This window comes from Carcharhinus amblyrhynchos, unplaced genomic scaffold (genome assembly GCF_965287045.1).
Source record: "Carcharhinus amblyrhynchos unplaced genomic scaffold, sCarAmb.v2.hapA chromosome_1204, whole genome shotgun sequence".
In the NCBI taxonomy this organism is placed as follows: domain Eukaryota; kingdom Metazoa; phylum Chordata; class Chondrichthyes; order Carcharhiniformes; family Carcharhinidae; genus Carcharhinus; species Carcharhinus amblyrhynchos.
The window spans coordinates 1-24,166 of record NW_027650944.1 but is presented as its reverse complement, the minus strand read 5'-3'; the positions used below and the strand labels follow the sequence as shown (position 1 = coordinate 24,166).

The 24,166-nt window shown below is 53.6% G+C and overlaps 1 protein-coding gene across 1 annotated transcript; it reads left to right on the top strand.

Moving 5' to 3' along the window:
• The first annotated feature begins 798 nt into the window (after window positions 1-798).
• slc43a2b (solute carrier family 43 member 2b) lies at window positions 799-24,063 on the top strand. Its single transcript, XM_080185084.1, has 8 exons — window positions 799-1,002; window positions 3,144-3,199; window positions 3,295-3,371; window positions 7,538-7,630; window positions 9,831-9,964; window positions 10,829-11,028; window positions 13,374-13,520; window positions 23,912-24,063. Exons 1-8 carry the CDS (start codon window positions 857-859, stop codon window positions 24,061-24,063), a joined length of 1,005 nt encoding a protein of 334 aa, XP_080041210.1. The 5' UTR covers window positions 799-856.
• Window positions 24,064-24,166: the final 103 nt, after the last annotated feature.

The following is a 24,166-nucleotide window of genomic DNA, read 5'->3' as shown; positions in this document are numbered from 1 at the left end:
CTCTGACAGTGCGGCACTCCCTCAGCACTGACCCTCTGACAGTGCGGCACTCCCTCAGCACTGACCCTCTGACAGTGCGGCACTCCCTCAGCACTGACCCTCTGACAGTGCGGCACTCCCTCAGCACTGACCCTCTGACAGTGCGGCACTCCCTCAGCACTGACCCTCTGACAGTGCGGCACTCCCTCAGCACTGACCCTCTGACAGTGCGGCACTCCCTCAGCACTGACCCTCTGACAGTGCGGCACTCCCTCAGCACTGACCCTCTGACAGTGCGGCACTCCCTCAGCACTGACCCTCTGACAGTGCGGCACTCCCTCAGCACTGACCCTCTGACAGTGCAGCACTCCCTCAGCACTGACCCTCTGACAGTGCGGCACTCCCTCAGCACTGACCCTCTGACAGTGCGGCACTCCCTCAGCACTGACCCTCTGACGGTGTGGCACTCCCTCAGCACTGACCCTCTGACAGTGCGGCACTCCCTCAGCACTGACCCTCTGACAGTGTGGCACTCCCTCAGCACTGACCCTCTGACAGTGCGGCACTCCCTCAGCACTGACCCTCTGACAGTGTGGCACTCCCTCAGCACTGACCCTCTGACAGTGCGGCACTCCCTCAGCACTGACCCTCTGACAGTGCGGCACTCCCTCAGCACCGATGGTGTACCCAGGGCGCTCTGATTTGGGTGTCACACTATACCCTGTAATCCACTGGACACCGATATGGAAATGCCTCTGTGACCCTGATGGAATTAGTTGGTTTTTAATGAAATGTTTCCTTCCTCGCCCTTTTAGAAAACGTCACCAACAGCAGCCTGGCGGGAAGCAATGGGACAGATACGGAGGTGATCCTGCGTATGAACGGCTGGTTAATCTGCAAGGACCAGGACGAGATGTTGAATCTGGCATTCACAGTCGGGTCCTTTCTGCTCAGTGCCATCTCTCTGCCCCTGGGCATTGCCATGGACAAGTATGGTCCACGCAAACTGCGTCTGATTGGCAGGTCAGTGTGGAGGGAGTGATTCAGGGGTGTGTAAAGGATGTTTGTGTCTGGCCCCCAGACGCCTCTGTTAATCACAGCACGGGACGGTGAGCTTTGGGACGAGGGCAGTGTGTGTCGAGTTGGCGCGGTGGAGGTTCTGTCTGTGTAAATGGGTCAATAATCCTCAGAGCGTGAGTTCCAATCCTGTCAAAGCAACTTGAGAAATAGTACCTAAAAATAAAACAACTTGCCATAAAACCCCATCTGGGTCAGTAATGTTCCTCAGGGAAGGAAATCTGCCATCCTGACCCGGTCTGGCCTACCAGAGCAACGTGCTGCCTCTTACCCACACTGCCCGAATCCGCTGTCCCGGATCGGAGAGGATTGTGAACCCTGTTACTGTGAGATTGAGCTGGCCGTGATCACCACTCCTTACACAATGCTGGGACTGTTTTTATTCCGCTTGGTGGGATGGGTGGCAGGGGAGGGGTGGGGGGGTGCCGGTGGGGATGATGGCGGGGGGGGGGGTGTTGTCGGCGGGGGGTAACATTTAAAATCCAACATTTCTGAGTCACGAAGCCAGTGCTCCGATTGGCAGAGCAAACTGAAGCTAACTGGTCAACCCCATGGGGAGACAGACACGATCCAGGCCGCCCTGATCAGGACCCCCCTACCCCCGTCCCCCTCCCCACTGCCCCCCACCCCCCCCACCCAATCCCGAGCTGCCCTGATCGGCCCCCTCCACCCCCCCCCCAATCCTGAGCTCGATTCACTGGCTCTGAACTGGTCTTAAAAAACTGAAAATCTGGAAAATCTCAGCGGGTCTGACAGTATCTGTGGGGAGAGAATAGAGCCAATGTTTTGAGTCTAGATGACCCTCTGGGTGACCCTCTGAGTAATTTGCTTTTATCTTTGGGTTACGGGGGATCTGCTGCAGTGTCCGCTAGGTTTGGGTGCGGCCAGTGAAAATCCATCAGCTCTTTGACTGTGCAAGGCATCACCCGGCCCCTCCCCTCACTCTCCCTCCGTGCAGGAGACACCGTCACGTCTTCAGGAGTAGGGGAATTCGGGGCAGAAATCAGCAAGGATGGCCCTTGGAGCCTGCTCCGCCATTCAGTCAGACCATAGCTGATCTCTCCCTGGTCTCAAATCCACCTCCCCCCACCCATTGCCCATGTCCTTTTATCGCCTTTTTATTAGAAATATATCCATCTCCCCCTTGAAACCATTTCAATGATTCAGACTCCACTGCGCTCTGGGGCAGCAAGTTCCATAAATTCACCCCCCTCCTCGAGAAATAGTTCCCATCATCTCAGTTTTAAGTCCACCGCCTCTCCACCTATACCTGGGACCTCCTGTTTGAGACTGCCCCATAAGAGGAAAGATTTTGTTGAGTTATTTATGGGACACGGGTATCACTGGCTGAGCCACCATTTATTGCCCACCCCTAGTTGCCCGAGGGCAGTTGAGAGTCACCCACGTTGCTCCAGAGTCACGTGTAGGCCAGGCCGGATCTCCTTCCCTAAAGACATTAGTGAACCAGATGGGTTTTTCCGACAATCGACAATGGTTTCATGGTCATCACTAGATTCTTAATTCCAGATATTTGTAATTGAATTCCACCCTGTGCTGGTGTAGGGGGGGAGGGGGGGAGGGGGGGGTGGATTCGAACCCTGGTCCCAGAACATTAGCTGAGTTTCTGGATTAACAGGCTAGTGATGACACCACTCAGCCATCGCCTCCTCCATTTGGTCTACATTTACTATATCAATCCCTTTTTAAACGTTATATACCCCGATTAGATCCCCGCTTCATCCTTCCAAACCCCAGCGAGTACAAACCAAACTGTTTAATCTCTCCTCACAGATCAGGAGGGTGATGGGTTCAGGAACACTGAGCCTTCAGTGAAGTGGCAGCTACTTTCCCACTGAACAGGAGCGGGGCCTCAGATCTCCAATCCAATTCAGCATGTTCAATACAGAGAGAAAGATTCATATCAAACCCCACTGGTGTTCCAACAGGAGAGAGGGAGGGAGGGAGGGAGAGTTGGAAAGGAGGATGGAATGAGAGAAGGGGTTGAGGAGAGAGGTGGAAGGGGCGGTTTTGGGAGATTGGGTTGATTGAGTTGCAGCTCCTAATTCTGGCTTCTTCTCCTGTTCCAGCACCTGTTTTGCGTTGTCCTGTTTGCTAATTGCTTACGGAGCCAGTAATCCAGATGGTGAGTCTTTCCTCGAGCACTCTGCCACTTTCACCCCATCCTGCCTGCCTGCAATGCCACCTCAATAACTCCACTCTGTTCACTTCTCCTTCCAGATCTTTCCGTGCTGATTTTCATCGCTCTCGCCCTCAACGGGTTTGGAGGGATGTGTATGACCTTCACCTCACTCACCGTAAGTGCCACTCTCTGGCTCAGGCACTGGTCTGGGGTGGGAGTTCACACTTGGGGTCCTTTCCCTGAGACACGGGGGAGGGGGGTGGGGGATCATTGTAACTTTCTACATCCAACATCAACCTTACACATGCTCCTCACTCTCCAACCCTGTGAAGGTGCTGACTCTCACTGGGATACAGTTCCTGAAGGTGCTGACCCTCACTGGGATACAGTTCCTGAAGGTGCTGACTCTCACTGGGATACAGTTCCTGAAGGTGCTGACCCTCACTGGGATACAGTTCCTGAAGGTGCTGATTCTCACTGGGATACAGTTCCTGAAGGTGCTGACTCTCACTGGGATACAGTTCCTGAAGGTGCTGACTCTCACTGGGATACAGTTCCTGAAGGTGCTGATTCTCACTGGGATACAGTTCCTGAAGGTGCTGACTCTCACTGGGATACAGTTCCTGAAGGTGCTGACTCTCACTGGGATACAGTTCCTGAAGGTGCTGACTCTCACTGGGATACAGTTCCTGAAGGTGCTGACTCTCACTGGGATACAGTTCCTGAAGGTGCTGACTCTCACTGGGATACAGTTCCTGAAGGTGCTGACTCTCACTGGGATACAGTTCCTGAAGGTGCTGACTCTCACTGGGATACAGTTCCTGAAGGTGCTGACTCTCACTGGGATACAGTTCCTGAAGGTGCTGACTCTCACTGGGATACAGTTCCTGAAGGTGCTGACTCTCACTGGGATACAGTTCCTGAAGGTGCTGACTCTCACTGGGATACAGTTCCTGAAGGTGCTGTCTCTCACTGGGATACAGTTCCTGAAGGTGCTGACTCTCACTGGGATACAGTCCCTGAAGGTGCTGACTCTCACTGGGATACAGTTCCTGAAGGCGCTGACTCTCACTGGGATACAGTTCCTGAAGGTGCTGACTCTCACTGGGATACAGCTCCTGAAGGTGCTGACTCTCACTGGGATACAGTTCCTGAAGGTGCTGACTCTCACTGGGATACAGTTCCTGAAGGTGCTGACTCTCACTGGGATACAGTTCCTGAAGGTGCTGACTCTCACTGGGATACAGTTCCTGAAGGTGCTGACTCTCACTGGGATACAGTTCCTGAAGGTGCTGACTCTCACTGGGATACAGTTCCTGAAGGTGCTGACTCTCACTGGGGGACAGTTCCTGAAGGTGCTGTCTCTCACTGGGATACAGTTCCTGAAGGTGCTGACTCTCACTGGGATACAGCTCCTGAAGGTGCTGACTCTCACTGGGATACAGTTCCTGAAGGTGCTGACTCTCACTGGGATACAGTTCCTGAAGGTGCTGACTCTCACTGGGATACAGCTCCTGAAGGTGCTGATTCTCACTGGGATACAGTTCCTGAAGGTGCTGACTCTCACTGGGATACAGTTCCTGAAGGTGCTGACTCTCACTGGGATACAGTTCCTGAAGGTGCTGACTCTCACTGGGATACAGTTCCTGAAGGTGCTGATTCTCACTGGGATACAGTTCCTGAAGGTGCTGACTCTCACTGGGATACAGTTCCTGAAGGTGCTGACTCTCACTGGGATACAGTTCCTGAAGGCGCTGACTCTCACTGGGATACAGTTCCTGAAGGTGCTGACTCTCACTGGGATACAGTTCCTGAAGGTGCTGACTCTCACTGGGATACAGTTCCTGAAGGTGCTGACTCTCACTGGGATACAGTTCCTGAAGGTGCTGACTCTCACTGGGATACAGTTCCTGAAGGTGCTGACTCTCACTGGGATACAGTTCCTGACGGTGCTGACTCTCACTGGGATACAGTTCCTGAAGGTGCTGACTCTCACTGGGATACAGTTCCTGACGGTGCTGACTCTCACTGGGATACAGTTCCTGAAGGTGCTGACTCTCACTGGGATACAGTTCCTGACGGTGCTGACTCTCACTGGGATACAGTTCCTGAAGGTGCTGACTCTCACTGGGATACAGTTCCTGAAGGTGCTGACTCTCACTGGGATACAGTTCCTGAAGGTGCTGACTCTCACTGGGATACAGTTCCTGAAGGTGCTGACTCTCACTGGGATACAGTTCCTGAAGGCGCTGACTCTCACTGGGATACAGTTCCTGAAGGTGCTGACTCTCACTGGGATACAGTTCCTGAAGGTGCTGACTCTCACTGGGATACAGTTCCTGAAGGCGCTGACTCTCACTGGGATACAGTTCCTGAAGGCGCTGACTCTCACTGGGGGACAGTTCCTGAAGGCGCTGACTCTCACTGGGATACAGTTCCTGAAGGCGCTGACTCTCACTGGGGGACAGTTCCTGAAGGTGCTGACTCTCACTGGGGGACAGTTCCTGAAGGTGCTGACTCTCACTGGGATACAGTTCCTGAAGGCGCTGACTCTCACTGGGGGACAGTTCCTGAAGGCGCTGACTCTCACTGGGATACAGTTCCTGAAGGTGCTGACTCTCACTGGGATACAGTTCCTGAAGGTGCTGACTCTCACTGGGATACAGTTCCTGAAGGCGCTGACTCTCACTGGGATACAGTTCCTGAAGGTGCTGACTCTCACTGGGATACAGTTCCTGAAGGTGCTGATTCTCACTGGGATACAGTTCCTGAAGGTGCTGACTCTCACTGGGATACAGTTCCTGAAGGCGCTGACTCTCACTGGGATACAGTTCCTGAAGGTGCTGACTCTCACTGGGATACAGTTCCTGAAGGTGCTGACTCTCACTGGGATACAGTTCCTGAAGGTGCTGACTCTCACTGGGATACAGTTCCTGAAGGTGCTGACTCTCACTGGGATACAGTTCCTGAAGGTGCTGACTCTCACTGGGATACAGTTCCTGAAGGTGCTGACTCTCACTGGGATACAGTTCCTGAAGGTGCTGACTCTCACTGGGATACAGTTCCTGAAGGTGCTGACTCTCACTGGGATACAGTTCCTGAAGGTGCTGACTCTCACTGGGATACAGTTCCTGAAGGCGCTGACTCTCACTGGGATACAGTTCCTGAAGGTGCTGACTCTCACTGGGATACAGTTCCTGAAGGCCTCTTACTAGGTGTCAGTGCTGAGGGAGTGCCGCACTGTCAGAGGGTCAGTGCTGAGGGAGTGCCACACTGTCAGAGGGTCAGTACTGAGGGAGCGCCGCACTGTCAGAGGGTCAGTGCTGAGGGAGTGCCGCACTGTCAGAGGGTCAGTGCTGAGGGAGTGCCGCACTGTCAGAGGGTCAGTGCTGAGGGAGTGCCGCACTGTCAGAGGGTCAGTGCTGAGGGAGTGCCGCACTGTCAGAGGGTCAGTGCTGAGGGAGTGCCGCACTGTCAGAGGGTCAGTGCTGAGGGAGTGCCGCACTGTCAGAGGGTCAGTGCTGAGGGAGTGCCGCACTGTCAGCTGAGATTAGATGCGTTCTCTCAAATGGATATAAAAACAGCACAGCCACTGTTTTGAAGGGGAGCTGGGGAGTTGTGCCTAATGTTCTGGGCTAAGATGTAATTCACAACCATTACAACGAATACTCTGGTTGTTACCAATTGCAGTGTGGGATCTTGCTGTGCGTAAACGCGGTAGCGGATTTTTTGTAATTACTTTGATGTTGCTGAAGATCTTTGTAACGTCTGGTGTTTGTGAAAATCACTGGAGAAATACAATCTTTCTGTCCCTGCCTGTCTCTCTCTCCCTGACCATTTTAACCTGTGCTGCTGACTGCAGTGTGGGGTGTCCAGATGTGAGTGTATTGACACAGCGATTGGAGTTGATAGCTGTGTGTGTACAGAATCCATCCTCTGCCTGTCAACAAGCTCACCATCGTACTTTTCCATCTCATTAAAGCTGCTCTGTTTTCCCAAAAACTCCCCGGTGGAAAATTCTGTCCACTCATTGCTGCAGTTACTGAAGATGCAATCCATCATGGTCCGTACAGACCGGCAGGAGCCGGAGACAGGGGCGGCAGACAAGCCGCACACAGCAAGATCCCACATGCAGCAACACGGTGATGACCGGATCACAGTGTTTTACTCACAATGCGGAAGGAAAAATATTGGCCTCAGAACACTGGGGAGAGAACTCCCCAACTCATCCTCCAGGGAATGGCCATCCGCGCGGTGGTGGGGGGCAGAGTTTCACCTCTGATTATTACCTGTGGATTATTGATTCCCATTGATGATTGATCGGATGTGGTTGCTTTTCAGTTGCCGAACATGTTTGGGGATCTGCGGTCAACTTTCATCGCTCTGATGATTGGTTCCTATGCTTCATCTGCTGTGACGTTTCCTGGTATTAAGGTGAGGGAAGCAAATGGAGATTTGAGGAAGAGGGCAGTGAGTTTGGAGAGGAGTTTGGGACACTGAGTACGGCAGCGGATAGCAGACAGAGCAGCAAGGGTGGCTCAGTGGGGTTAGCGCTGCTGCCTCACGGTGCCAGGGACCCAGGCTCGATTCCCGGCTTGGGTCACTGTCTGTGTGGAGTCTGCACGTTCTCCCCGTGTCTGCGTGGGTTTCCTCCCACAGACCAAAGATGTGTGGGTTAGGTGGATTGGCCATGCTAAATTGCCCCTTGGTGTTAGGGGGATTAGCTGGGGTAATTATGTGAGATTATGGGGATAGGGCCTGGTGGGATTGTACAGGTTCAATGGGCTGAATGGCCTCCTTCTGCGCTGTCCAACATTGTGTCGTGCTTCTCTCATCACCTGTGTTTGAGCTTCTCTCCCTCCTCCTCCCCCTCCCCCCCCCGCCACCTCCCCCCACCCCGTCGCAGCCCCTCTGAGAGTTCTCCCATCTGATAGATGCTAATGTATTCATATCAGGCAAGCCACCAGCCAGCCTCGCAGTTCCAAGACCTGGCGAGGTGCTTGGAGCCAGCTCCCCCTCCCCCAAGAAACATAAAGAGTAGCCCCCCCTACACCGACCAGGGGAACATCACCAACCCCCGACCCCCCTGCACTACACTGACCAGGGGAACATCACCAACCCCTCACCAAAGACTCTACATTGTGGATAGGGACAATGTACCTGACATGCAGTTGACCATGTAGGGAAATCAAAATAAGCACAGGTGGCTGGAAGATGATAGAATTCCAATGAGCTGACAGCTGAATCTTTTACGAGGCACTGCACATTGAATCTGTTACAGATCGGGGGCTTCACGTGCAATGGAAAGGGTTTCAATGATTTCTGTTTACTGGGAAATCACAACAACTTCACATCAAAGCTGTGGGTGCATACACTGGGGCTGAGTGCACGGCTGGGCAGCCTGGAACCTCCCCCCAACCCCCAGTGAAATTGACATCTCCTCTCTGTCAGAGGACTTCAAAGGGGTCTGCTCACATCCGCAGCTTCTGATAGACCAATGAAAATCTGTGCTGCAGAATGGAGAGCTGCGGTGATATAAAAACCTGCCAGGTCACAGTGGGGCACAGAGATTAAAGTGATCTGGCCACTTGAGAACTTTCACAGCTAACAGACAGGGATAGCGATGCTGATTTGGTAAGGGTACATGGGGACCACTGTGTACAGTTCTGGTCACCTACTACAGGGAAGATGTTATTATACTGGAAAGAGGGCAAAAAAGATTTACAAGGATGTTACTGGGACTGGAAGGTTTGAATTCGAAGGAGAGGTGGGATAGGCTGGGACTTTTTCCCTGGAGGGGAAAGGGTGACCTTATGGAGATTTAGAAAATCATGAGGGACATAGATCAGGTGACTGGACCAGGTTTTTTCCCCAGGGTAGGGGAATCCAAAACTAGAGGGCACAGGTTTAAAGTGAGAGGGGAAAGATGTAAAAGGAACCTGAGGGGCAACTATTTCACACAGAGGGTGGTGTGTATGTGTGTGTGTGTGTGTGTGCGTGTGTGTGTGTGTGTGCGTGTGTGTGTGGAATGAGCTGCTAGAGGAGATGATGAAAGCGGGTACAATGATATTTACAAGACATTTGGATAGGTACATGGATAGGAAAGGTTTAGAGGGATATGGGCCAAACACAGGCAAATGGGACTAGCTCAGTTTAAGAACTGGGTTGGCATGGAGGATTTGGGCCGAAGGGCCTGATTCCATGCTGCATATCTCTGTGAATCTATGGTCACTGGGCTGCCTGAATCACCAAGACAGGCTGAGAGGGAACTTTCCAATCACAAAACCCCCATCCCAATGGAGAGTGGCTCATGTGCCTCTCTCTGTGCCTCTCTCTGTGTCTCTCTCTGTGTGTGTCTCTCTCTCTCTCTCTCTGTGTCTCTCTCTCTGTGTCTCTCTCTCTGTGTCTCTCTCTCTGTGTCTCTCTCTCTGTGTCTCTCTCTCTGTGTCTCTCTCTCTGTGTGTCTCTCTCTCTCTCTCTCTGTCTCTCTCTCTCTGTCTCTCTCTCTCTGTCTCTCTCTCTCTGTCTCTCTCTGTGTCTCTCTCTGTGGGATAGTTGGTGAAGTGTTGTTTGGGGGGTGTGGTTTGTTGGGGTGGGTTGAGGAAGGAATCATTGATTTGGGTTTTGTTGGCAGGTAATTTACGATCTTGGAGCTCCATTTATTACCATCCTGTTGGTGTGGGCTGCCTGTGGTGGTCTGGTCTTCCTCAACTGCTTCTTCAACTGGCCGCTGGAACCCTTCCCAGGCCCAGAGGACATGGACTACACGTGAGTTACAGAGCCTGGGGAGGGGGCTGTAGGAGCTTCCCTGATCACAGCCCACCCCTCACATACTGAACACCCCATCCTCCGGTATATCACAGCAGTGTCTGGAGGGAGGACCCCCCCCGCCGAACTCCCTCTCACTAAATCACTGCCAGCTGGGGAAGAGGCGCAAAGTTCCCTAACTCTGTGAGAGAGGGTGGGGGATTGGAGAGGGTCGAGAATCAACCCCAGTTCCTCACCCCTGAACCCTCCAGAGCTCAGCTTAACGTGGGAGGGTGTGGGGATCTGAGCCAGTCGCTGTAATATCAGTAAAAGCAATCTGAATTTCACATTGATAGTTCAGGTTCCCGGGGTCCGAGGGATGACGGTGAACGGGTGGGTGGGGGTGCACCCGACCCCCGAGGGCCTCCCTCTACCCAACCCCCACCCCCCCACCCTCCTCCCCCTTCACCACACCCTCCTCCCCCACCCCCCCACACTCCTCCTCCTCCCCCACCCCCCCACACTCCTCCCCCATCACCATCTAATCCCCAGTTCAGCCACTGTGGGATCTCTGCCATCCTGCTCCATTCACAGAATAATTCCAGATCCCATTCCGTGCCTCTCCCTGTGTCGGACACACAGCACACTGACCTCCTGAAGAATCTGCTCCAAATATTTAACAATCAATGTTTCTCTTTTCACCTTTTCCCCAACTCCTCCTTTCCCTCGTCACTGATTTCCTCATCCTCCTCTCTCCCCCCTCTCCCTCTCTCCCCCCCTCCAACTCTCTCTCTCCCCCCCCTCTCCCTCTCCCCCCCTCCACTCTCTCTCTCTCTCTCTCTCTCTCTCTTCTCCGCCTCCTCCCCCCCTCTCTCTCCCTCACAGGGTGAAGGTGAAGTTTAGTTGGTTGGGTTTTGATCACAAGATCACGGGGAAGCAGTTCTATAAACAGGTGACCACAGTGGGCCGTCGCCTGAGTGTGGGAAACTCGATGAAGCCTCAGGACAAGCTCTGTACGCAGGACGGGAACAAGCTGTGTCTGTCCACTGTTGACCTGGAGGTCAAGTGTCAGACTCCAGACCAAGGTACGTGGGCACCGTGTCTCTGGCTCAGCTCTATCCACACAGCAATGTGCATTTGTAAAGCACTGTTAACACGGTTTCGTGAGGGGTAAGTCCTGCCTCACAAACTTGATTGAATTCTTTGAGGGGGTAACTAAGTGTGTAGATGAAGGTAGAGCAGTTGATGTTGTGTACATGGATTTTAGTAAGGCGTTTGATAAGGTTCCCCATGGTAGGCTCATGAAGAAAGTAAGGAGATGTGGGATAGAAGGAAATTTGGTCGATCAGATAAGTAACTGGTTCTCTCATAGAAGACAGAGGGTGGTGGTGGATGGAAAATTTTCAGACTGGAGGCCCGTTACCAGTGATGTACCACAGGGGTCAGTGCTGGGTCCTCTGCTATTTGTGATTTTTATCAATGACTTGGAAGAGGGGGCTGAAGGGTGGGTTAGTAAATGTGCTGATGACACCAAGATTGGTGGAGTAGTGGATGAGGTGGAGGGCTCTTGTACACTACAAAGAGACATTGATAGGATGCAGAGCTGGGCAGAAAAGTGGCAGATGGAGTTTAAGCCTGATAAGTGCGAGGTGATTCAATTTGATGGGACAAACTTGAATGCAGATTACAGGATCAACAGCAGGGTTCTGAGGAATGTGGAGGAACAGAGAGATCTTGGGGTTCATATCCACAGATCTCTGAAGGTTACCACTCAAGTGGATAGAGCCGTGAAGAAGGCTTATAGTGTGTTAGCGTTTATTAACAGGGGGATTGAGTTAAGAGCCGTGGGGCTATGCTGCAATTATACAGGATCTTGGTGAGACCGCATTTGGAATATTGTGTTCAATTCTGGTCACCTCACCATAAGAGGGATGTGGAAGCATTGGAGAGAGTGCAGAGGAGATTTACCAGGATGCTGCCTGGTTTGGAGGGTAGGTCTTATGAGGAAAGGTTGAGGGAGCTGGGGCTTTTCTCTTTAGAGCAGAGGAGGATGAGAGGCAACTTAATAGAGGTTTATAGAGGGGGGTAGATAGAGTGGACGTGCAGAGATTATTTCCTCGGGTGGATGTAGCTGTTACTAGGGGGTATAACTATAAGGTTCATGGTGGGAGATGTAGGAGGGATGTCCGAGGTAGATTCTTTACTCAGAGAGTGGTTGGGATGTGGAATACACTGCCTGCTGTGATAGTGGAGTCGGACACTTTAGGAACTTTCAAGCAGTTATTGGATAGGCACATGGAACACTCCAGAATGATAGGGAGTGGGATAGCTTGATCTTGGGTTTGGACATAGTTTGGCACAACATCGAGGGCCGAACGGTCAGTACTGTGCTGTACTGTTCTGTGTTCTAACATAGTGAAACATTGGCAATATCTGAAAGAACATTGACACTGAACCACATTCACAAGAAGCAGGAGTGGACCATACAGCCCATCGAGTCTGCTCCCCCATTCTGTACTATCGTGGCTGATGTTGGTCTTTGGCTCCACTTTCCCGCCCACTCCCCAAATCCCTTAATTTCCCAGAGACTGAGAATCCATCGCTCAGCCTTCAATAAACCTAACAATGGAGTATCGACGACCCCCGGGGGGAGAAATTTCACAACTCCTTTAATTGAGGTGAAGGGAGTGACTACACGGGGTAAGCAGCAGGATTTAATGTGAAAGCAGGAGAAAGGCCATTCAGCCCATCCAGTTTATCCATTCAATAACATTTTCCATGTCCGCTATCCCCATGTTCCTCATTTCGCCCGGTGGCCCGGACCTGTCGACCCCCTGGCCTTGGACCCGTTGACCCCCCCGGTGCCCCAGACCCCCCCTGGCCCCCAGCCCCATGGAATGTTGAAGCAGGCACAGCCCTCTCCTGGGCAGAGAATCGCAAAGTCTCACGATGCCCAAAGGAAAAGACGTCTCCTCGTCATAGTCTTCACCCTGTCACCGTGACCCTGTGTTGAATGTCCTTCTAACCTCTCCGTGTCTACACCGCCAAACCCCTTACACATCTTGATGAAATTGTCTCTCGCTCTTCTAAAACGCCTGGGAATATAATCCCAGTCTTCTCGTACAGCAATCCCACCCCCCCCCTCCCCAATCCTGGAAACGCAGGCTGGTGAACATTTGGTGCTCTCCCTACAGGGTAGGTGGGTACGGAGTGCCCCTGGTGTGGCCTCACCGAGAGATGGATGGTTAAGAATGTCCCGAGGGAAGCCTTCCCTAAGCAGCCAGGGGGTAGGGGGCACTCTACTGGAAGATGCCACTCTGTGTGGTCAGTTGCTTTGCCCTGGCTGACGGCCTCCGAGCATGTCCATCGATTGACCTTTGACCCTCTGGGCTGGGTCCTGACTGACCGTCTCGCTGTCTCTTGCCCGCAGGTTCTGGCTCCTTCATGCAGAGTATTTTCAGTCCAGTCTACATCCTCAGCCTGGTCACCATGTGTGTCACACAGCTCCGCCTGATCTTCTACATGGGTGCCATGAATAACATCTTGGAGTATCTGGTGGAGGGCGACCTCCTGACAGGTTAGTTACCATGGCGACCTGGCCTAGGGTGGTGCAACCCATCAGAGGTCACCGGGGACAGGGGGGCCAATGAGACTGAAGGGGCAAACGGTATGGGGTTACTGTCAGCCAATGAGTGGCAAGCGAGAGGGAAATGGAGGTAAGTGAGGCCCCGGGCCAGTGGCGACAGCCACACCAGGCTAGATTCTGGAGCAATCCGTGGCGGGCAAGGAAACCTTTCCCACTGGGAGCTGGGTCTACAGAGCCAGACGGACAGGAAGCAGAGAGAGTGAAGGTAATCATGGCTTTTATATGTGAGTCTCCTGAGGCTCAGGCCCTGTTGCTGGAGGGGTTTAGGGGGCTAGGGCACTACACCAGACTGGGCGAGAAGGGGGGGAGAGACTGCGGGGGGAAAGAGGGAGGGAGGGACTGGGGGGAGGGGCAGCGATGGGAGGGCTGGGGCAATTAGGGAGGATGAGGGCTTTGGGGGCAACGTAGGGGTGATAGGGAATTGGGGGAGGGTGGGGTTGATGGGGATTTGGGTGCAGTATTGGGCCGATGGGGAATCAGGGGCAGCGTAAGGGTGACAGGGGTTTGTGGGCAGGGTAGAGGGTCAGGGTGAGGGTGGGGGTTCAGGGGCAGGGTGGGGGTTCAGGGGCAGGGTTGGGGGTTCAGGGGCAGGGTAGAGGGTCAGGGTGAGGGTGGGGGTTCAGGGGCAGGGCGGGGGTTCAGGGGCAGGGCAGGGGTTCAGGGGCAGGGCGGGGGTTCGGGGGCAGGGCGGGGGTTCGGGGGCAGGGGCGGGGGTTCGGGGGCAGGGCGGGGGTTCGGGGGCAGGGTTGGGGGTTCGGGGGCAGGGTTGGGGGTTCGGGGGCAGGGTTGGGGGTTCAGGGGCAGGGTGGGGGTTCGAGGCAGGGTGGGGGTTCAGGGGTAGCGGTGTGTTGACAGATGGATACCTGATGAGGCAGCAGTTTAGCAGAACGGGCTTCAGTTGCTCTTGGCTTGGTGCTGGGGTTGCGCTGAGCTCAGCTCTCTCACACACACAACACTTGTTTCACATCAAAATATTTTCCTGTTTTCCTTCCGCTTTTTGACACGAGTTATCACAGTGCAGATGTTGCTCACTCCCTCAGATTTGCTGAGTCTGTAACCTCTCAAACTGTCTGAACGCACAAGATGACAAACTGTACGTAATTCGTCAGTTAACCTCTTCCTTCCCAATCCGGGGAGAAAACATTGTGACCCAAACCATCGCACATCAGGCAGTGTCTCCACTCCCAGCAGAGCCAGGCCCCTTCCCCTTCACTCCCACTGTACACAATCCCAATCCCAATCCCAATCCCAATCCCAAATCCCTTCCCATTCACTCCCACTGTAAACAATCCCAGACCCCTTCCCATTCACTCCCACTGTACACAATCCCAATCCCAATCCCAAATCCCTTCCCATTCACTCCCACTGTAAACAATCCCAGACCCCTTCCCATTCACTCCCACTGTACACAATCCCAATCCCAAATCCCTTCCCTTTCACTCCCACTGTACGCAATCCCAATCCCAAACCCCTTCCTATTCACTCCCACTGTACACAATCCCAATCCCAGACCCCATCCCATTCACTCCCACTGTACACAATCCCAATCCCAAATCCCTTCCCTTTCACTGCCACTGTGTACAATCGCAATGATGTGGAAATGCCAGCATTGGACTGGGGTAAACACAGTAAGAATTCTCTCAACACCAGGTTAAAGTCTAACAGGTTTATTTGGTAGCAAAAGCCACTAGCTTTCAGAGTGTTGCCCCTTCATCAGGTAAGTGGGAGTTCTGTTCACAAACAGGGTATATAAAGACACAAACTCAATTTACAAAATAATGGTTGGAATGTGAGTCTTTACAGGTAATCAAGTCTTAAAGGTACAGAGAATGTGAGTGGAGAGAAGGTTAAGCACAGGTTAAAGAGATGTGTATTGTCTCCAGACAGTACAGTTAGTGAGATTTTGCAAGCCCAGGCAAGTCACGGGGGTTACAGATAGTGTGACATGAATCCAAGATCCCTGTTGAGGCCGTCCTTATGTGTGCGGAACTTGGCTATCAGTCTCTGCTCAGTGACTCTGCGCTGTCGTGTGTCGTGAAGGCCGCCTTGGAGAACGCTTACCCTAAGGTCAGAGGCCGAATGCCCGTGACCACTGAAGTGTTCCCCAACAGGAAGAGAACAGTCTCTCGCCTGCAAGAAAAACACTTGCCTCCAAGAAGATCACACGTATCGACAGAGATATCAAGTTTCTACAAAAGTACAAGGTACCAAAAGGACTACAGGTCACGAACCCACTCAGGTCAACCTATAACACAGACTATGCTGAGAGACTTTACCGTCGCATCTCTCTCACACTCCTCAACTACCTCATACACCAGCTCCCCAGCAAACACCACATCCTGGAAACCAAGACAGAATTCATATTCTCAACTTGTACTCAGGACACAGACCAGCAGTGAAACTCTGCCAAGCAGACGAGACAAAGGAACTACACCATCTACATTCACACCAAGAACAGGAAACTTGAGAAACTCAGCATCACCACTAGCAACAACCAAGCCTCCCCCGCCACCACAGTGGAAAGCAGTACCACCGCAGGGAGGTCCATTGTTAACTTGTCAGACCACACACTTCAACCAGATGAAATCAAAGTTCTCAGCTGAGGGCTCAATTTCTGCCCCACCACCAAAATGAACCCCATCAGTCTCGCAGCAGACACAGAGGAATTCATCAGGCGAATGAGGCGACGGGAGATCTTCCACAAACCCCAAGAGACCAACAGCGAACACAATGAGACAGCCAATGAACCCAAACAGCTGACAGAGAGATCCGCAGTCCAGCTGGACTCCTCTGGAAGGCCGCTGCCCTCGACTGGACTTGTATGCCCAAGACATCAGGAAGTACGTCAACACCAGATTCATCAACTGCACTCTCAGGACAGTCCCAAACACCACCCAAGCACAACGCAATGCCATCCACGCTCCCAAGACCAACCGCAACATTGTCATCAAACCAGCAGACAAAGGAGGGGCCATCGTCATACTGAACAGAACGGATTACTGTGAAGAAGTGTACCAACAACTAAACAATGAGGAACACTACAGACAGTTACCCACAGATCCGACCAAAGAACACACATCAACTCAACAACCTGATCAAGACCTTTGATCCGTACCTTCAGAGCACCCTCTGTGCTCTCATTCCACGTACTCCCCGCATTGGAGATCTCTACTGCCTCCCAAAGATACGCAAGGCAAACACACCCGGCCGTCCCATCGTATCAGGCAACGGGACTCTGTGTGAGAACCTCTCCGGCTACGCCGAGGGCATCCTGAAACCCATTGTACAAAGAACCCCCAGCTTTTGTCGCAACACTACGGACTTCCTACAGAAACTCAGCACACATGGAGCAGTTGAACCAGGGACGCTCCTTGTCTCGGTGCTCTACACCAACATCCCCCACGACGATGGCATTGCTGCGACTGCCACAGTACTCAATGCCGACAACTGCCAGTTTCCAGATGCAATTTTACAACTCATCCGCTTTATCCTGGTCCACAATGTCTTCACCTTCAACAACCAGTTTTTCATCCAGACACACGGAACGGCCATGGGGACCAAATTCGCACCTCAATATGTCAACATCTTCATGCACAGGTTCGAACAAGACTTCTTCACTGCACAGAATCTTCAACCGATGCTATACACTAGATACATCGATGACATTTTCTTCCTTTGGACTCATGGTGAACAATCACTGAAACAGCAATATGATGACATCAACAAGTTCCACCCCACCATCAGACTCACCATGGACTATTCCCCAGAATCGGTTACATTCTTGGACACACGCATCTCCATTAAGGACGGTCACCTCAGCACCTCACTGTACTGCAAGCCCACAGACACCCTCACAATGCTCCACTTCTCCAGCTTCCACCCTAAACATGTTAAAGAAGCCATTCCCTATGGACAAGCCCTCCGTATACACAGGATCTGCTCAGATGAGGAGGATCGTGACAGACACCTCCAGACGCTGAAAGATGCCCTCATAAGAACAGGATATGGCTCTCGACTCATAGATCGACAGTTCCAATGCGCCACAGCGAAAAACCGCACCGATCTCCTCAGAAGGCAAACACAGGACACAGTGGACAGAGTACCCTTCGTCATCCAGTACTTCCCCGGAGCGGAGAAGCTACAACATCTTCTCTGGAGTCTTCAACATATCATTGATGAAGACGAACATCTCGCCAGGGCCATCCCCACACCCCCACTTCTTGCCTTCAGACAACCACACAACCTCAAACAGACCATTGTTCGCAGCAAACTACCCAGTCTTCAGGAGAACAGTGACCACAATTCCACACAACCCTGCCACAGCAACCTCTACAAGACATGCCGGATCATCGACATGGATACCATCATCACACGTGAGAATACCATCCACCAGGTACACGGTAAATACTCTTGCAACTCGGCCAACATTGTCTACCTGATACAGTGCAGGAAAGGATGTCCCGAAGCATGGTACATTGGGGAGACCATGCAGACGCTACGACAACGGATGAATGAACATCGCTCGACAATCACCAGGCAAGACTGTTCCCTTCCTGTTGGCGAACACTTCAGTGGTCACGGGCATTCGGCCTCTGACCTTCGGGTAAACATTCTCCAAGGTGGCCTTCACGACACACGACAGCGCAGAGTCGCTGAGCAGAGACTGACAGCCAAGTTCCGCACACATGGGGACGGTCTCAACAGGGATCTTGGATTCATGTCACACTCTGTAACCCCCATGACTTGCCTGGGTTTGCAAAATCTCACTAACGGTCCTAGATGGAGACAATACACATCTCTTTAACCTGTGCTTAACCCTCTCTCCACTCATTGTCTGTATCTTTAAGACTTGATTACCTGTGCAGACTCACATTCCAACCATTATTCTGTGAATTGAGTTTGTATCTTTATATGCCCTGTTTGTGAACAGAACTCCCACTCACCTGATGAAGGAACAGAGCTCTGAAAGCTAGTGGCTTTTGCTACCAAATAAACCTGTTGGACTTTAACCCAGCACAACCCCAATCCCAAACCTCTTCCCTTTTCACTCCCACTGTACACAATCCCAAACCAAACCCCTTCCCGTTCATTTCCACTGTATCCAGTCACTGAGGAGTTTCTTCACATCAGAATCCTGCAAATATCTAACCATTGTCCTGGTCAATAGTGGGGGTTACACCCCCCACACCCCTCCCCGCCCCGCTCACCCAAAACCCCCCACACCCCTCCCGCCCCGCTCACCCAAAACCCCCACACCCCTCCCGTCCTGCTCACCCAAAACCCCCCACACCCCTCCCGCCCCGCTCACCCAAAACCCCCCACACCCCTCCCGCCCCGCTCACCCAAAACCCCCCACACCCCTCCCGCCCCGCTCACCCAAAACCCCCCACACCCCTCCCGCCCGCTCACCCAAAACCCCCCACACCCCTCCCGCCCCGCTCACCCAAAACCCCCCACACCCCTCCCGTCCCGCTCACCCAAAACCCCCCCACACCCCTCCCGTCCTGCTCCCCCCGAAACCCCCCGCCCCGCTCCCCCGAAACCCCTCACACCCCACTGCTCCCACTCCCCCCTCCAACTCCAACACCCTTCCTAGTTGAGGGGTCTGCTGGAGATTGGGGGGATTTGGGGGTGGTGGTTGGGGTGGATTGAGGGGTGTGGGGAGGCTGTGTGGAGATGTCTGTTGGGTGTATCCCTGTTGTGGAGGCTTGTGGACTCTGTGCTGGCCCTGGCTGATGTTACTGTTGGCTGGAAGGTTCATGTTGCTGTGTCTCCCACTCTCTTACTGATTAATGTCTCTCTTTTGTCTCTCGCTTTCCTTCCAATCGCCCATTGGCTGCTTGCTGTCTCTGCCTCGCCGTTCCTCCCCCTCCCCCTCCTCACCGTTCCTCCCCCTCCCCCTCCTCACCGTTCCTCCCCTCCCCCTCCTCACCCTCACTCCCCTCCCCCTCCTCGCCCTCACTCCCCCCCCCCTCCTCGCCCTCACTCCCCTCCCCCCTCCTCGCCCTCACTCCCCTCCCCCTCCTCGCCCTCACTCCCCTCCCCCCTCCTCGCCCTCACTCCCCTCCCCCCTCCTCGCCCTCACTCCCCTCCCCCCTCCTCGCCCTCACTCCCCTCCCCCCTCCTCGCCCTCACTCCCCTCCCCCCTCCTCACCCTCACTCCCCTCCCCACGCCACCATGTTGCTGCTGTCTCTTTGCCAATGACTGATACAGTTATGGAAACGGGTAAGGACGGAAAGGTCTGGGGGGGTGGGGGAAGGGGGGGTGTAACTGGATGTGGGGGCTGAATGCTGGGGGTTGGGGGTGGGGGGCTGAGTGCTGGGGGTGGGGGGCTGAGTGCTGGGGGTGGGGGTGTAATTAAGAACATAAGAAATAAGAACATAAGAAATAGGAGCAGGAGTAGGCCATCTGGCCCTTCGAGCCTGCCCCGCCATTCAATAAGATCATGGCTGATCTGTCGTGGCTCAGTTCCACTTTCCCCGCCCTCTCCCCATAACCCTTAATCCCCTCTTTTATCAAGAACCCATCAACCCGCTTCTTAAAAATATTTAGCGAGGCAGCCTCCACCACTTCAACGGGCAGAGAATTCCAGAGATTCACCACCCTTTGAGTGAAGAAGTTCCTCCTCAACTCCGTTCTAAACTGCCCCCCCTTTATCTTGAGGCTGTGCCCCCTAGTCCTACTGTCTTTTTTGAGCGGGAAGAGTCTCTCCACCTCTATCCTATCCATCCCATTCATCATCTTATACGTCTCAATGAGATCTCCCCTCATTCTTCTAAACTCTAACGAGTACAAGCCTAGTTTATTCAGCCTCTCCTCATAGCTCAACCCCCTCAACTCCGGTATCAGCCTAGTAAACCTCCTCTGCACTCCCTCCAGGGCCAAAATATCCTTGCGCAGGTGCGGCGCCCAAAAGTGCACACAGTACTCCAGCTGCGGCCTCACCAATGCCCTATACAGCTGCAGCAAGACCTCCCTACTTTTATATTCAATCCCCCTCGCTATGAAGGCCAGCATCCCATTCGCCTTCCTGACCACCTGCTGCACCTGCAAGCTGGGTTTTTGCGACTCATGCACAAGGACCCCGAGGTCCCTCTGCACCGTCGCCTGCTGCAGTTTTTCGCCACGTAAGTAATAGTCCTTCCTACCATTCTTCCTACCAAAGTGGACCACCTCACACTTGCCAACATTAAATTCCATTTGCCATTTCCTGGCCCATTCGCCCAGCCTATCTAGATCCTTCTGCAGACTCTCCACACCCTCCGCACAATTTGCCTTTCCCCCAATCTTTGTGTCATCAGCAAATTTCGACACCCTGCACTCGGTTCCCTCCTCCAGATCATCTATATAAATGGTAAATAGCTGAGGCCCCAGCACCGACCCCTGGGGCACCCCACTAGTCACCAACCGCCAATCCGAATAGCACCCATTGACCCCCACTCTCTGCCTCCTATTTGACAACCAATCCTCTATCCACGCTAACACCCTACCCCCAACTCCATGTCCCCTGACCTTCTGCAATAACCTCTTGTGAGGTACCTTGTCAAACGCCTTCTGAAAATCCAGAAAGACCACATCCACCGGCTCTCCTCTATCCACTGCCCTAGACACATCCTCATAGAACTCCAGTAAATTTGTCAGACACGACTTCCCTTTAATGAAACCGTGTTGCGTCTGCCCTATCAAGCAATTCCCTTCAAGATGCCTCGCAATTTCCTCCTTAATGACGGATTCCAACATTTTACCTACCACAGACGTTAAACTAACCGGCCTATAATTCCCCGCCTTTTGCCTGGCACCCTTCTTAAACAACGGCGTAACATTAGCCGTTTTCCAATCTTCCGGCACTTCCCCGGAATCCAGCGACGTCTGGAAAATAACCACCAAGGCATCCACTATAACCTCCGCCATTTCTTTCAGAACCCTCGGATGCATTCCATCCGGTCCTGGGGACTTGTCCACAATCAGCCCCTCCAGTCTGTCGAGCACCACCTCTCTAGTAACAGTAATGTCATTAAGACCCTCCAGTCCTACCACCTTTCCATCGCTAACACCCGGCAAATTATTCACGTCCTCCTCCGTGAAGACAGAAACAAAAAAGTTATTCAATACCTTCGCCATATCCCCATCCCCTACCACTAGCTCCCCTTTCTCATCCTCTAAAGGACCAACGTTCACCCTAGCCAGCCTCTTCCTTTTTATATATTTATAAAAACTCTTGCTATCCTTTTTTATATTAAGCGCTAGCCCAGCTTCATAGCTTCTCCTACCCTCCTTTATCAACTTCTTTGTCAATCTTTGTTGACATTTAAACCTTTCCCAATCCTCTTCTCGCCCACTGCTCTTAGCTACTCTAAATTCCTCCGCTTTTAATTTAACACTTTCCTTCACCTCCTTCGTTATCCACGGCTTATTACCTCTCCTCCTACTGTCCTTTTTGACCATCGGAATAAATTTCTGCTGAGCACCAAGAAAGATCTCCTTAAAGATCCTCCACTGCTCCTCAGCAGACCCTCCCTCCAATGCACTCCCCCAGTCCACATTCGCCAATTCTTCTCTCATCCTACCATACTCCCCTCTATTCAAACAAAGGACACGTGTCCGGGAACCCACTTTCTCCTCCTCCATCTGCAACAGAAACTCCACCATACAATGATCACTCTCTCCAAGAGGATCCTTCACCGCAAGGTCTAAACTCTAACGAGTACAAGCCTAGTTTATTCAGCCTCTCCTCATAGCTCAACCCCCTCAACTCCGGTATCAGCCTAGTAAACCTCCTCTGCACTCCCTCCAAATTCCTTTGGGTGGAGGGGGTTGAGTGCTGTTTTTGGATGAGGTGGGAATGTGTGATGAGTGAATCAGCAGGTGGGAACTTCCGGACCCCATTCCCATTCCCATCTCCAACTCAACACGGATTGGCTGGAGCAAGAGTTCCTGTTCTCCCACAATCCTCACTTCACCCCCCCCAAAACCCGGAGCGTCGCTACAGACCCCCCACCCCCCAAACCCGGAGCGTCGCTACAGACCCCCCACCCCCCAAACCCGGAGCGTCGCTACAGACCCCCCACCCCCCAAACCCGGAGCGTCGCTACAGACCCCCCCCCCCCCCAAACCCGGAGTGTCGCTACAGACCCCCCCCCTCCCAAACCCGGAGCGTCGCTACAGACCCCCCCCCCAGCCCGGAGCGTCGCTACAGACCCCCCCCCCAACCCGGAGCGTCGCTACAGACCCCCCACCCCCCAAACCCGGAGCGTCGCTACAGACCCCCCCCAAACCCGGAGCGTCGCTACAGACCCCCCACCCCCCAAACCCGGAGCGTCGCTACAGACCCCCCACCCCCCAAACCCGGAGCGTCGCTACAGACCCCCCACCCCCCCAACCCGGAGCGTCGCTACAGACCCCCCACCCCCCAAACCTGGATCGTCGCTACAGACCCCCCCCCCAACCCGGAGCGTCACTACAGACCCCCCCCAACCCGGAGCGTCGCTACAGACCCCCCACCCCCCAAACCCGGAGCGTCGCTACAGACCCCCCCCCCCAACCCGGAGCGTCGCTACAGACTCCCCCCAACCCGGAGCGTCGCTACAGACCCCCCCCAAACCCGGAGCGTCGCTACAGACCCCCCCCCCAACCCGGAGCGTCGCTACAGACCCCCCCCCAACCCGGAGCGTCGCTACAGACCCCCCCCCCAACCCGGAGCGTCGCTACAGACCCCCCCCCCACAACCCGGAGCATCGCTACAGACCCATCCCCCCCAAACCCGGAGCGTCGCTACAGACCCCCCCCCCCCCCCCCCCCCCCCACGTCCTCCTGTTCTGTGACCACAGCCATTGTCCCCTCACTGGACGCTGGACATTGCAATGATTGGCCAAAATTCTCTCATCAATGTGTTTTCTTCCCAATCTCCCAGCTGCTCACACGATGGCCACGTTCCAGACTCTCGGTGAACCAACACTGGGAATGTTCCGAGTGTGGCTCCGTCACAGGGATGGATGGGACGGGGCAAAGTGAAAAATGACCAGCGGCCCATTATCTGGGGGGAGTCAGGAATATTGCAGCAGGAATAGGCCATTCGGCCCATTAGCCTGTTCCACCATTTAACTCCATGATATCTGATCCTCTACCTCCCTTCCTGCATCATCCCCGCCTCCCATCATGTCCTTGGGATCTTGCTGCTGCCATTACCACGCTGATTGTGGGATCTTGCTGTGTATAAACTGATTGTCCAGTTGCACTTTGTTGGTCCAGATCAGATCCTGGTCTTTCCCCTCGGACTGTCCTCTCACCTGTTTCTTTCTTTCCACCCCCCCCCCCACCCCAGTCAGTCTCTACTCCTCCATCTTTGGAGTCCTCCAACTGCTGTGCCTGATGACAGCCCCTGTGATTGGTTACATCATGGACTGGAAACTGAAGGAGTGTGGAGATGGCACAGACGAAATCGACGAGAAGGAACTGGCGGCTGGAAAGAAGTGAGTGGGAGGGACAGAGGGAGGGGAAGGGTGATGGGTACGGGGCAGCGTTTGGCCTGGGTTGGGGTGGTGGGTAAGGGTTGACGTCGGTGGGTGCGGGGTTGGGG

Coding starts and splice junctions, on each gene's coding strand:
- slc43a2b (XM_080185084.1), top strand. CDS start 857: ATGAACGGCTGGTTAATCTGCAAGGACCAGGACGAGATGTTGAATCTG. Junction 1,003..3,143: donor AAACTGCGTCTGATTGGCAG/GTCAGTGTGGAG, acceptor CTCCTGTTCCAG/CACCTGTTTTGCGTTGTCCT. Junction 11,029..13,373: donor GTGTCAGACTCCAGACCAAG/GTACGTGGGCAC, acceptor TCTTGCCCGCAG/GTTCTGGCTCCTTCATGCAG.